Here is a 14,783-nt window from a genome sequence, read left to right on the forward strand (position 1 = left end):
GTTTTTCAACGCTTTGAACAATTCTACGTCGTTTTGTGGCAGAAGCTGTCTGCTACAATTCAGGGGTGTGGTGCGTGTCACACCCAGGCTGCTGAATTTTCATGTTTTTTAACACTTTGAGCAATTCGACACCGTTTTCTACCATTTGGACTTCTGATTTTGCCGATTAGCTCTTAAGTTTGTACCCTTTGATGCTTCTTGTTTTCTATTAGAGAGCATTAGATAAGTAGGACTAGCATGATTAGCAGAAACGATGGAATGCATGCGCAGAGGTTGCATGTTGGTTGTAGTCACATATGGCCATCTACTTCATTACGTACGCGTCAAAGGATCCATATTTCCCTAAGATTTTTTTTGTCTAAAACAAAGTCAGCAAACCCTTGAAATACTAAAAATTTCCATAACCCAACTCAAGATAAGCTGGATATTGTTCTTTCTTTCTTCCCTCGACCAAACGGACAACACTTCAATAAATGCGGTCCCATGGGGCCAAATTGATCAAGCGAGAGCTCCAGCAGCCTCCTCGGCGCTAATTGTTGCATGTGCAAGCGTCACAATTCATATTTTATTGTACCACCATTATCCCTCTCTCAAAGTCAATAAACAAACTAGAAAAATTAAGCGCGCAAGAGAGAAACCGGGGGTGGACCCACAGAAAAAAAATCATTTGTGGGTCCCACTCCCCCTGTTTCCCTCATGCTACGTGCGTACGAGACAAAATAGCATTTTCGAAAAATTAAATTATTTAGACCAACCTGCCCTACATATTTTTCAACATCCCCCACCCTTAAATAGCTCCTCGATCCCCCTGCACATTACAGACACTAAAGCCCCTAATGGACATCAACAAGAAAGCATCAGGAGATGAATCCTTCAAGAGGCCAGGATCTGTTCCATTCAGGTGGGAGATTGAGCCAGGCATCCCAAAGCTTTATAACACAACTCAACAAAAGCCATTACCAAAGCTTAGTCCTCCTCCTTCCTATGTGAGCAAACTGAGCCATCTCCCATGCCAAGCTCCTCCAGTGTCTCAGGGATGTTTCCCGATACAGTCTCTCAAACGCAGGGAAGTAAAGGAAGTGAGTTCATCGTCGCCACATCGAAGAATTATCATGCAGTCCCTCAAGAGCAAGCAAGTCAAGGAACTGAGATCATTGTCGCCGCATCAGACTACGTCAGCTCGTTACTCATCGCCCTTCTCTTTATCCTTCAGAAAGTCGCAGGCCAAGGAGGTGGAGGCGGTAGCTCAATGGCTCTTCTAGAGCTTATCAAGCACTCAGTTCAAGTTCCTACTCTTTTTTTATTTTTTTATTTTTTTTTCCGAAAGGTTTCCTTTTTTCCCCCCCTTCCCCCCTTCCTGCATTCGTTTGTGTCACAGAATATATGTACTTATGCGAAGATTTGCTCTATATCTTAAAATAAGCTAAAGCTGCAAATTTTGGCTCGGACTCCAGGAATTTTGATTTTTCTAGTTTATTTTTCCTTTCTAGCTAGTGCAAATTTTGACTCAGCATGCTACTGGACTATAATATTTGTTTGTGCAATGTGAGGATGACAGGGCAAAATTAGATTCATTAGTAAATGTAGCTAAAATCATTTAATTAAAATTTGTTACCATTTTTATCACTTTCATATGACTTTATCATTTTTTTAGGGGAAGTCAAAATTGCATTACATCCTATATGCTAACTTTCTTGCATTTCACTTTCATAACCATTTATATGTAAACAAACACATAAAATGTTAAAAGAAAGTCAGTTTCTCACTTTCATTTTTCACTTGCATGCAAACGAACATCCCCTAAAAATGAACTACGTAGAATAATATCTGCAATTGTAGCCCAACAAATTGAGGATTCAACCAATCCAAGTATATCAATTCACTCAACAATGAAATTTCTTGCAAAAGAAACGAACCCTACAACTGTTTAAAAACAGCTTATAGAAGCAACTTAATTATACAAGCTGTTGTAAATAGTTGTTTGGTAATCAAATATCAAAAACTGCCTAAAAAGCAGTTATGGTATTTCGTTGAACCGTGCTTAATGATTATTGTTAAAAGATAAAATGTATAAATATGAACTAAAAATAGGAGAAGTTGCTTTTAAAAATATTTTCAGGTCGCTTCCAAAAGCACCCCTTAAAAGCAAAAGCACTTTCAATAAGCATACAGAAAAAGTTTTCACCAAACTCCACTATTCACTACTTCTTGAAAAAATAACTAGAAACATCTTTTTTTTAAAAAGCAATATTAATTTGGCCCTTAGTCTCTGTATTGGAACTTCATACTCAAATTGGTCCCCCTGTTTTATTTTTTCTCAATTTCATCACCGTATTGGGGCTTCATACTCAAATTGTTCCTCCTACTTTATTTTAACTTCCAGTGGTTTGTAGTAAACTCCCAATACCTTCAACCATTACACTAAATTCCTAAGAACTTTCACATAAACCTCCAAAGTTAAAATCATTACATTTGACATGGCACATGCAACCCACGTGACTTCAAAATGCATTTGTTAATGTTAGTTATCAAATAGGGGGTTATTTGAGAGTTTGTGGACTGATTAGGGTCCTCTAACTCCTTCTGATGAGTGGTTCTGGGGCTCATTGTTCTTCCTCACACATGAAGAAACTCGTAAGAGGGCAAAGTTGGATTCTCCAGTTCCTCCGACGATTAAGTCAGTAGGTGATCTTGAGTGGGAAAGTGTAGCGTTAGTTCTTAGTTACGTCAAAAAGGCCAGAGAGCGTTACCTCATGCAGTGCCGCTCCTTTTATAGTGGGTTTAAGGGGCAAGAAGGTAACTTGGACCAAGTCCATCTAGGCAACTAATTCGATAGACATGTGTTATGTGTCTATTGCTGAAGGAGATGATTTACCTGATCATTTATTATGGGAATGACAACATGCTTGGTGCTGACTGGGTCCAATAAATCTTAAAGACTATGGGGCTAGAATAATAATGATGTTGTCAGGGCAGTTAATGCGAGAATAGTTAGCTAGCGAGGGGTTCGAGGTAGCTATTGTCCTTTGACTCATCGGGTCCAGGACCGAAAAGTATCGCCTTTTGACTCGGTTACGCGAGATCTCGACTGAACAGTGAGCCAAGTCGGATCGCTTGTGGAGTCAACTGAGGGGTTGGCCGAGTAATGTCGCCTTTCGACTCGGCTACGCAAGTGATCGACCAATCAAGTCGGCCGTGCTGAGGTGGAGGTTATCTTGGTTTTGAATTAGTCAGGTTAGGTATAGTGTAAGACATGTGTCGACTTCTCTAGGAAGATTAATATTTAGTAATTTATAGGTTATAACAGCATTGTTATGTTATTTTCTGGTTCTAACCTATAGAGGTTATCTATAAAGTGCGAAGAATTACTTTCTCTGATTTCAAAATTTATGCGAGTTTAGTGCAATTTTGAAAGTTGTTGGGGGTTCATTGTGATTTTGAAAGTTATTAGGGGTGTAGGATGTTATTTGAAAGTTCTTGGAATGTTTAGTGTGATGTTGAAAGTTAGTGGGAGTTTGTTGTCAAACTCTAAAAGTGAAAATAAAGTAGTAGTACCAATTTGAGTACGAAGTCCCAGTATAAAGATTAAGTTGAGAATAAGACATACTTATTGTAGTCATACATGTGTAAGCATGACTAAGCTATCAATAATGATTAGATGCTGATCAATCATAATGGTAGTAGTAATTAGCTAATTGCTTCAAGCCAAAGAGACACCACAGGTATCATAATGCTGACTATGAGAGGCCCATAAACTAGCATGCTATGAATAATAAGCAACACTGCATCTGAAAACAAAATTCAGTAATCTGGTTCCAACTGGAAACAGTTTATGATGAGAAACAAGAGCATTCTATTTAAGAATGTGTGACTTCGCAAGGTTTATTTGGGTGTCATCATCATCATCATATCATTAATAACAAAATACATCTAGTCGCGACATGTAGAAGCATCAAATCAATCATTTTGATTGCCAGTTCAAGTCTGCATAGTAGCTTACACGCTTGTCTGAAGAGGACCCACGTTCTGTTGTGTAGAGGAATCCATCCTTTCCAGTCACCCCTTGTGTGCATTTTGTTCTCCTGATATCAAAAGCAAATTGTAATGAGATGTGAGATAATTGATCCATTCACGCAAAAGTTCGCACCAAAGTGTGTTCACTAATGCTTACCCTGAGATTTCTACAAATATGGGAAAGATCCAATGCAGTCTTCATTAGATCCCACATCTTGGTGTTTCTTGAGCAAACCTACAACAAGATAGCCGCACCACTTATCACATATGCTTGCTCAGTAACAGGATAAATAGACAAATTCAAGAATAAAGGCTAAACAAGGATATTGCATCCCACTTTTAATACATAATAGAAATCATGAATGCAAGCTATAAACAAGAAATTGTTCATGGAGACTAGATCAGATGGCCTTGACTGCCTTCGTGGATAATACAAGCCTGTGAGAGAAAGCTGTAAAGTAGTCATTAGGAGCCTAATCCATTGGTTTATTACCGATTTGGTAAATATGGAAGACCATTTAGGCTCTTTTATTTTCACTATCTGCTTTGCCTAGAAAGACACGCATGCTACATTTCAGTACAAAATAAATGTTAGGAACGTACTATGGAAGAGTGATATCATTAGAAGGGGAGGTGCAATTCAAAAAATTGAAAAATAATAAAAATGGAAAATAACGATGGCTGAATAATTAACACCCTTCTTTTACATGAACATGGATTCTTAGCTGCTGCCATGAATATTGACACACTATTCTTTTGATATCATGCAAACCATGCCAAAATTGCAAACCTTACTGGCCCAAAATGGAGAGAAAAAGGATGTGCCACGGTTTCATAGGACACAATTAGGCAAAAATTACACATTTTTGGGCAAGGATTAGCTTCAGAAATTACATCTTTAAAAGATTCTGCTGAAACAAGGGATAGCTTCAGACTTTGTCGCCGTCATCTCTCACCCAACAACGATTCGAGAAGAGCCGATTCCTCCTCCTAGAAAAAAATCAACAAGGAATGCTTCAGTCAATTGTAAGCAAAAAGATGATGAATTCAAAATAAAAGGATGGAAATAACATAGGATGAGTCCCTCCAAGGAAAGGAAAGAACATATTCCTCATAATTTCTGACAAGCATCTATGGCCTAAACTGCTTGATTAATTTCAAGCCTTTAAAATTTTGATTATGTGCTGAGATCTCTAGAAGTGTGCCCTTAACATTGTGCTAAGGAATTGTTAAGGGAAGTATCATGTCTCCAGGAAACAGAAATACTTCATATTCATATAAACATTAAGTGTGTGTACACTATGATATACTTTTTTTCCAAGCCCAAGTGCTTGAGTAGCAGCAGCAGATGATTGAAAGTGAAATAAAGAATTTGCATTTAGAAAGTGGTACAGTGAGAATCTACATACCACCAAAGCATTGAATTCAGTTTCCTCGTCTATTGCACCAACAATAGCAGGGTCCTCCAAGAGATCCTGTTCCATACATAAAGGTTAAATATAAGAACATGTCTATGTTGAATGTGCATAAACCTGCTAAGCAAGTTCCTCAATGATAAAGTAAGAACATAGTCATAATGAAGCTAGTTTACTGAGGTTTCGTCTTGCAACCAGAAAGAAATTTTCTTAGAAACATCAAAAGCATATCTAGACTTGAAATGTAACTACATGATAGTTAATAAGATTTGACAAGAAATATAGAATGTGAGAGCAAAATGGTTCAGGCACCAAAATGAGAAGGAAGAGGTAAAGATAAATAAATAGCGTTAGCCCCACTAATAGTCCCACATAGGAAAATTGATAGAGTTTAAGAGGGGTAAATGATGGGTCTTGAGAGCCAAGTGCAACACTGGCTAGTCAATTCTGGCAATGGATTGAGCCAAACAACGTGTTGCACTCAGTGGGTCCCAAGGCTAACATCGTGCCAGCGGGCTCACAGACCCGGGGCATGAAATACTGACTACCTATTCACAGAAGCAGATGAGCAAGCAAGCATCACAAGAAAAATTAACATCCAGGGAATAAATTTAATACAGAGGGAATATTTACATTAATATTTGTCGTTAAAGTCACAAGCTGCAAAAGCTTTTTAAAGGTGTCTACATGATAGCTGATCTCATTTACATCACTATCAGGAAAATCTGTGTTCGCTTTTATTGTTTAGCAATCAGGAAGTCGACTTTACACCAGCAAAGGATACCATAAAATACAGCCTACTGTTGTTAGATTGCCTGAACAGTTCAAAATGAACATCTAGTACCAAGGAATTCAAATATTAAGTTTTTCCACATGTTGCACATTAGTCATCAGACTATGACGATGACACCATGCAGTTGCAATGTCGCCATATTCAGGGTTGTACCCTGCATTTTGAAGATGTAGGAACTTACCATCCCAGTTCGAAGCTCAGTACAGTAGATCATAAAACAATGATGGTGCCTTTCCCGTTAAGTCTTTAGATTCATGTGGGGATATTTGTTATTATAAATCCATAACTCTGCATGATTCCCACACAAGTTTAAAATCTGAAAAAATGTGGAATCATGGGGCATAAGTGTATGTGCTGATAAATACAACACGGATACTAAGTAGCTAAATCACCAAAGGATAAGGGGTGCATCTGCACATACCTTCAATTTATTACTATTGAGATGCTCTGAAATAAAACGGAGAGTTCAGCAAGTGTTTTCACAAATGCCGTTGTGCACAAATCTACATACAGGTGCAAAGGGATTAACGCATTTACAGAGTAGGTCTCATTGCCTAACTCACTCTATCCCCATGGTTGGGTCACATAATAGGGATGTGAAGATAAATTTTGATGGTGGTCAAGGCAGCTAGACTGAGTTCTACCAACAGAGGTATTTGGATAGACGGGGACTCACTACTGGTTGTCTAATCACTGTTACTACTTACAAGAATTATCCTTCGTCATAGATCAGTAGTTTGGCTAATTGTAAGGACATGAAGAGCCTTCCAGCAATAAATGGTCATCTTGAAATGCATCACATTTAATCAGATAGGATAAGGAGGCAGCTGACTGGATTGTCAGTCTTGCAACTCACTTCTCCCTCAGACATGTTTTGTACTCTAATTATACAACTGAGTTAGAGTAGACTATGTAGTATTTATTCTTCATCCATTTTCTGTCTAAGAATAATACAAACATCACAGTGGTTTCATACCAGCTTTTATGATAGCAGATAACAATGTCCTAAAAGAGAACATAGTAGGCATCCATATTTTTTGCTGAAAGTGCATGTTACAGATGATTACGTGCTAAGATGCACCTATGAACGAGTACATGAACTCATGTCATGTCTGCCGCCTAATGAAGCAGTCCTTAGATGTCCAGTAGGCCTGACAAAGGGCTCCATAAAGATTTATGCTAGAAAAAGATGTCATTCCGTTGAGCAAGTATGCATCACAAATGGGCATGAGAGTTAACAATGAAAATCAATGCAAATTAGTGAAGACCAAGTTAACGTAAAAGAGGTAACATACATCATCTGCTATCTGCAATAGGCCATCTTTGTCCTGCACAAAAAGAAATATGATTATTTAGTTTAATAACCTGCCCTAAATGGAAAAACAGATATTAGCATATTGCTCTATACAAGATGCTGGCAGGATATTCTGTCAAAAAGGGACCACAAGAAAATCATTTCTAGAAATGATATCATTCTGAATGAAGAAATATATACCTTAACAGCAACGAAAAGTAGCGGATCAGATGGCGTATAAATCATATAATGTGCCCCATCCTGAGAAACAAATACCATCCAAAAGCATTTAACATACAAGGCTAACAAAAAATCACAACTTCCTTAGTATCGCATAATAAAGTTAAGCCCAAAGTATAGATTACATGTTCCACAACGAAACGTTTAATCTAGCGATTCTAGCCTCTCACTGGTAGCAGCTTAAAGTTGACCCTTGTATTGATTACATTTTGCACAATAAGATGCTTAATTCAGCCTCTTAGTAATAATAGTTAACTGCCATGAGATGCCAAAATTTACGAACAAAATGTATTCTTAAATAACAGTGATGAGTTGATTTAAAAGAAGCAGCAGAAAAAAAAAAGAAAAGCTATTGCCTATACTTTAGGATAATCCATAACATCTACATTTGGTTTTATTCTTCTTCTTTCCTTTCTTCTTCCTCTTTTTCTTGAATGTGTCTGAGCCAGTGAGGGTGAAATTGGAGGCTAAGAATGGAGATACCCGTGCTTCTTAGAGAACCTGTCTTAATGACTAGCATTGGTGCACATGCAAATGAGCATGCAACAGACATTAAGACATAATTATTCTAATTTTTAAATGAAAAAGTTTATTTTAATATCTTAAAATGTCATAGGTATTTCTAAGATCTTTTATGATGTTTGTTCATTTAATATACAATATAATATCTTACTTTATTTGAAATTGTCTACGAGATTTATATCTATTTGAGTAATGAAATAATTTTGCTAGATCAGTAAGGAGTCTTTTGTTTTTTTCATAATTAACCTTCATATTATTTTATTTAATTATTTTTAAACTAAATATCTATATATACACTCTTGATAATATTTATATTGGAATATATTGAAATTCTAGTTGTTGTTTTCATTGTATTTGTTTACATGGAAAAGAACTTTATCATTTCATATCTATATCTTCTTATGATATACACTGTAATAGATATTTAATTAGTAACCTCTATGATATGCTTTAGAAAGTTTTAGAAATATAGAAAGAGAAAAGAATTAAAAGAAAAAGATAACTTTTTGTGAAATGACCAAACTGTCCTCATGTCTTTAGTGAGATGAAGGAAAATTTTCCCACGTCCTTCAAACTTTTCCTACCTCACTAGGTTTTTAATATAGTATAGATGTGGCTCCATTGCAAACCGATCAGATGCAAACTGTCCTTCAGATTTTTCTAGATGATATCACCAAAGCCAGTTCATATTTATGTGCACATTGTGCTAGTACTGATGACAGTTATAATTTCTTGCATTGTTTAGAACCACACTTTGGATGTTAAAAAAAAAGTCCTACCATTTAGTCATCATAGTTTCTAAGCATTATCCTTATTCCTCTGATAGTCCTCTCAAGCAAGCTGAACTAGTATTTTAGAACCAATGTTATAAAAAGTCTCCGCCTAGCCCGGCTAGGCATATGCCTAGACCTAGGCAGTGCCTAGACCTAGGCAGTGCCTAGACTGCCTACCTAGTGCCTAACGTCTAGACGGTACATAGACTACACGCCTAGATCTTGAAAGCATCTAGGGAAGTGTGGTCTGCCTATGCGGACTGCACCTTTTTAGGCCTTTATTGTGATTTTCTCTGTTGTAGCCTCCACGTCCTCCAACTTCCTCCAAACTCCTCATGCCTCTAACTATGAACACCCCCTCTATCTCCTTCAACCTTCAGCAGAACCTCCATCATCACTTAAACGAAGAAAGAAATCTGTCTAAGCATCAGTCCGACACTTAAGCTTTCTATAATATTAGCATTTACTATCAATAATTATAAGAAAAGTAAAAATAGGCATGCCTAGGCTCCTAGCCTGTAGGCATCAGGTCCAGCGCCTAGCCTATAGGCATCAAGTCCAGCGCGTAGGCCTATCGTTTTCTATGTCGTTGTCCAGCGCAGAAAAATGATCATAATCAAATTGTCATATGCATAGGTATAAATTAAAATACTTTGTTCCATATAATCACCAATCAGCTAAACTTTTATCATGCGCTTGTTTGGCCTACAAATGAAAAGATTAAGATGTATAGAACTATGAAGTTTTAGTGAACCTCACACAGGTAGAAAAGTAGTCAATTTCCATTTGCCAAATCAATAAAGAAATTATAGATATAGCTCTTTGTATCACCTCTAAAATGACCTAATAGCTTGCTATAATATACTTTTACATCTCCATTGGGCACTATCTGCAACCTGAGTGGCCTAAATGATATTTCACAAAGGCAATGAATTAGACCAACAGGATGCAGAAAAGAAAAAAAAATCTTAAATAAGATCAAGTAAATTCCTTGTGTTTAAGCAAAATAATGACTAGCTATCAACTAATCCTTGTCCAGGCATGACAGACAGAGATTAGGATCTAAACCTGTGATCTAAGGGACTGATACATCTGATGGAAGAGCATAGCCATATTTACATCTATGTTTAAGGCTAGAAAAGCCAAGTGTTGCTGTTGACTTAACCAGGGTGGGAACACTGTGATTCTGAACGTAGTTTCATTATCAACATAAACATTGTTAACCGGTGATAACTTCATTTTAAAATTTTGATTTTATATCTGCACCACATGATGCATCTTTGTTACCCATCAAGCCTAACAAAATTCCTCAGTGCTAATTTAGAATGGCACTATGTCATATGATAATCTAAAGCATATTGTATAAGACAGGACAAAATTATGGACTTTGTCATGAAGAAATTCAATGAAAAGATTGTCGAATAATCTCACCAGATTAAAGCAAGTTATTTCGACACCTTCAGTAGGCAAGCCATCAATTGCTTCACCATCATCTGCATGATTCAATGAGCTTAAACTGTATTCTTCTCAAAGGAAAAACAAAACAAGACAAAACAAAACAAAACAAAAAGCAAAAAAGCAAAACAGAAATAATAGATATCCATGATTCCTCTGACAACAGGTATTTTGGAGCTCAATAATACATGAGAAAAAAAATCAAAAAAGTTAGTTTCTTGCTTATTGCAAATTATTATGCAAGTGAACTTTGTTTGATTGTTTTACGCAATCACATAATTCTTGTGCTATAACCTAGGGTTTATGAAAAAGCCTCTACCTTGTCTATAGATTCCTTCTTCATGGTTGCTAACGTGGAGCATTCAGTCTGAGATATCAGACTATAGTAAACTTTAAACAACTTTTCCATGAATCCTCATGCTCCAAAACTGATCTATTTTAATAGAAACTGCTTAACATGATGATGTCAAGGATTGCTGTGCGAGAAGGGTGCGCAATCTCATCCACACAGAAGGTGGATGGTAGCTATATCAGTAAGGAAATCACAAAATAGTAAAACCATGAATCCTCGACATCATCATGTTAAGCAGTTTCTATTAATTCCGATCAGTTTTAGAGCACGAGGATACATGGAAAAGTTGTTTAAAGTTTACTATCGTCAGATATCTCAGACTAAACACTCTAGGTTACCAACCATGAGGAAGGAATCTATAGACAAGGTAGATGATTTTCCATAAAACCTAGAAACAAACCTTTCTTTCTCATACAGTTTAGCTCATCATCCAAGGAATGGTTCTCCAAAACTTTCTTGAACAGAGAGATTCCAGAAGATGGAAGATTATAGGGTTGCTATGATGGAACCATATGCAACTCTAATAAATAGAAAATTCTAACTAGCCAAATAGAAGGCATTCTAACTATTTTCTGTTACAACAATGGAAGTCAAAATATATTGCCTGTGCGGAATTCCAGGATGTCTTCTTCAGAATAACAAAAGCTTCCTCTTGCAGTGTAACAAAACCTTAAAACATGAGAGAGATAAAATAAAATTAATTAGTTCAGTACATAATGAGTTACAAAAGAAAAAAGTTTTTTTTTCTTTCATGAAGTGATACGAAGAAAATGGTAAGAGTCAAAGAAAATGTTCAAATCAAAGTATTATGTTCTGACTATATACTTCTATAAACTACTAAAAACAAATATAAAGATAGAAGTCAGGATCTCTACCCACTAATTACAAGATGCATATGTATCTTGGCAAGTGCGTATGCAGCGGCAGAAATGATGGCTTCAATTTCTTCATCATTTACCTGCCCAACAGTAACAGGAGTTCTAAGTAACAAAGGAAGTTCAGTCATCAGGTTAGCCCTTATGGAAAAACACTATAAATAGACTAAGAGGACTCCGATCCGAAAAGACTCTGCATTGGTTGTTCAAGGTCAGAGAGGAAGAATATGGTTGCAACAGCTTTTCGAGGACTTGTGAATGCTGAACAATGAAGAATGTGCTGAAGTTTGTTGCAAGCTAGCGTCGCTGCGGATGCAAGAAAAGAGAAAACAGGGAGGGGAAAGCTGTTTGTTTCATGATGAAGTCAATAACCAATGGAAATTAGGGGTTGTTTAATGGCTGCAGGAACTGAGTGGAAAATAAGCGGTGGAGGATAAACAAAAGAATAAGGATAATAAAATAATAGATACATGCAGGCTTTACAACCCAGGGCTTCGCACCCAAAGAAAACTCACACGCCTAGCACTTCACATGTACTCAAAGAGATTTCTCAAAATCAAATGTCATTAAACATTGTCTCCTCTACATATAGGATACAGGTTATTTATAAAGAAAACTAACAAACCATAATCCGATAGAAATAAATAAATTCCTAACAAATCAAATCTAAAGAAATGGAAAGAAAACTAACTAATTATTTAAACCATATACCAACTGCATTATCCTAACTCTCATATAATAGAACAAAATCCTAATTAACTTCTCAAATTGAACCCATTCAAATCTAATAGGCTGTCTTGCACCAAATCTCCCCACATTGGAGAAAGCTCAATCTCGAGTTTTAATAGGAGCGTATAAACTTTTTCTTTATTCGGCGATTAGCATTATTGCACGAACTGCAGTGTCTTCAACAAAATCTGCAAAACTTGATATTGGATTGGTGGAGAAGGTTTACTTACGGACAAGAAGTTGATACCTGAGTGAACTTAAAGTAAATCAATGTGGGCACAGATCTTATTATGCATCATGATTTCAGCCTCTGACTCAGGTTCAAATTCTAACTTTTGCTCATGATTTGTCGCTTGTTCTCTTTCTGGTTCTGGTTCAGGCTCAAGTTTGGGCTTCAGAGTAGGCTCGAGCACAGGCTCAGGGTCTATCACTTGATTCGCTTCAACTTCTAGCTCCGGTTCTAGTTCTGACTCTAGTTCTGGCTGAAGACATCTCTCAATGAGAATTCTCTTCTTGATCAATCTATCTAATTCTTTGTATATCTTATTCATTTTAAGCATGATTTTCTAGACTAAAATCATAGTGTAATCAAAGTACTCTGATACCAAATGATGGGGAAGAGACTGACTCTGATCCAAAAAGACTTTGGTATTGATTAGTCAAGGTAGGAGAGGAAGAAATTCATTGGAACAACTAATCGTGACTTGTGAATGCTGAACAATGAAGAATGTGTTGTTTGCAGCATGAATAAAAAGGCAGAGGATGTTCGCTGTAGATAGGAGATTAGGGTGATGATTTTGATTAGGCTAAGGTGACTTTGTGTTGGTGTCGTTACACGGCAGCGTCGCTGCTGCTACAGGAAAAGAGAAAACAGGGAGCAGAAAGCTGCTTGTTTGATGATGACATCACTAACACATGGAAATTGGGAGGTCGTTTGATGACAGCAGGAAACCGAGTGGGAATGAACAGTGATGATTAGGGATAAGCAAAAGAATAAGGATAATAAAATTACAGATAGAGGGCTTCACACCCACGGGCAACTCACATGCCTAGCACTTCACATGCACTCAAAGAGATTTCTCATAATGAATTTCATTAAACATTGTTCCTTTGAAAGAGAGGATACATGTTATTTATAAAGAAATTAACAAACCATAATCTGATAGAAATAAATAAATTACTAACAACAAATCAAATCTAAAGAAACACAAAAGAAAATTTACTAATTGTTTAAACCATATATCAATTGCAATATCCTAACTATAATAGGATAGAAAAAAAACGACAAAACAGTTAGATTGGTATATTTTGTAGAGGCTTGGTGACATGTTGGTATATTTTCTTTTAGTTTTGTCAGATTGATATATTTTGTAGACTCCGGCGTCATATAGCCTTTAAATTTGGCCGGAGTTACTGTTCCGGCCAGTGCTGATGGGATTTTTTGCATAAAACCCCTCATCAAAAATCCATCCTGCTCCTACCCCCCCTCCTCCCACTCCCCCTCTCCCTCCTCCTCCTCCTCCTCCTCCTCCTCCTCTTCAAGCACCATCACAAGCATCATCTCCATGCTTTTCCCTCAACAGTTTCAACATGTTTCCATTCATCTCAACAAGAAGAACAAGTCGTAAAGTGTGTAGTTGCAACAACACTCATTCACATGATTTGTAAACTAAAATATACTAAATACTCATCAATAACACCACAAAAGCTAACCTTCGCCCCAAGTAACCAAATTTGATCTTAAAAAAACACCAAATGCTTGTCCATTAAAGAGAAATTACTGCGTAATGTCCAAATATCAGACAAAGAGAAGGAGAATCAAGTAACAAACCACCGAATTGGACTCATCGTCATTATCCAAGCTATCCTCAGTAACTGCATCGCGATCCACATCACTGATCCCCTCAAATCTCCCCGTTTTGTCCATCGACAGTGTTGAGATCGTGCAGCGAGCTCTCGATGAACGAATTCGACGAGGAGGGGGAGGTTGAAGAGGATGAGGAAGGAGAGGGGGAGGTTGAAGAGGATGAGGAGGGCGAGGGGGAGGTTGAATAGGATGAGGAGGGAGAGGGGGAGGGGGTTAGGAGCAGGATGGGTTTTTGATGAGGGGGTTTTATGCAAAAAATCTCATCAACATTGGCCGGAACAGTAACTCCGGCCAAATTTAATGGCTATATGACGTCACGGTATACAAAATATACCAATCTGTCAAAACTAAAAGAAAATATACCAACATATCACCAAACCTCTACAAAATATACCAATTTGGCCATTTTGCCGAAAAAAACCTAACTTCTCAAGTTGAATCCATTCAGATCGCA

General features: G+C 37.1%; 2 protein-coding genes across 3 annotated transcripts in view; one reads left to right on the forward strand and one right to left on the reverse strand.

Moving 5' to 3' along the window:
- On the forward strand, nucleotides 837-1,262 carry LOC109839153. The gene has a single exon (XM_020407582.1). It carries the CDS (start codon nucleotides 837-839, stop codon nucleotides 1,260-1,262), a length of 426 nt encoding a protein of 141 aa, XP_020263171.1.
- Nucleotides 3,748-14,783, reverse strand: part of LOC109837962 — a 16,400-nt gene continuing 5,364 nt past the window's right edge. The window contains exons 4-12 of one of the 2 annotated variants that reach the window (XR_002246516.1): nucleotides 11,734-11,816; nucleotides 11,463-11,527; nucleotides 10,483-10,544; nucleotides 7,718-7,777; nucleotides 7,518-7,550; nucleotides 5,424-5,489; nucleotides 4,909-5,004; nucleotides 4,172-4,249; nucleotides 3,748-4,082 (exon numbers count right to left, since the gene is read on the reverse strand). Coding sequence is in view for 1 of the 2 variants with exons in the window: in XM_020406355.1 (XP_020261944.1) it covers nucleotides 4,960-5,004; nucleotides 5,424-5,489; nucleotides 7,518-7,550; nucleotides 7,718-7,777; nucleotides 10,483-10,544; nucleotides 11,463-11,527; nucleotides 11,734-11,816 (414 nt within the window). In the remaining variant the exon portion in view is untranslated. Of the gene's footprint in view, nucleotides 4,083-4,171; nucleotides 4,250-4,662; nucleotides 5,005-5,423; nucleotides 5,490-7,517; nucleotides 7,551-7,717; nucleotides 7,778-10,482; nucleotides 10,545-11,462; nucleotides 11,528-11,733; nucleotides 11,817-14,783 lie in introns of those variants that run through there. The other variant, XM_020406355.1, reaches the window with a different exon arrangement.

The sequence above is a fragment of the Asparagus officinalis genome, chromosome 4 (assembly GCF_001876935.1).
Source record: "Asparagus officinalis chromosome 4, Aspof.V1, whole genome shotgun sequence".
In the NCBI taxonomy this organism is placed as follows: domain Eukaryota; kingdom Viridiplantae; phylum Streptophyta; class Magnoliopsida; order Asparagales; family Asparagaceae; genus Asparagus; species Asparagus officinalis.

What these genes read in the sequence shown, in the direction of transcription:
- LOC109839153 (XM_020407582.1), top strand. Translation starts at nt 837, where the DNA reads ATGGACATCAACAAGAAAGCATCAGGAGATGAATCCTTCAAGAGGCCA.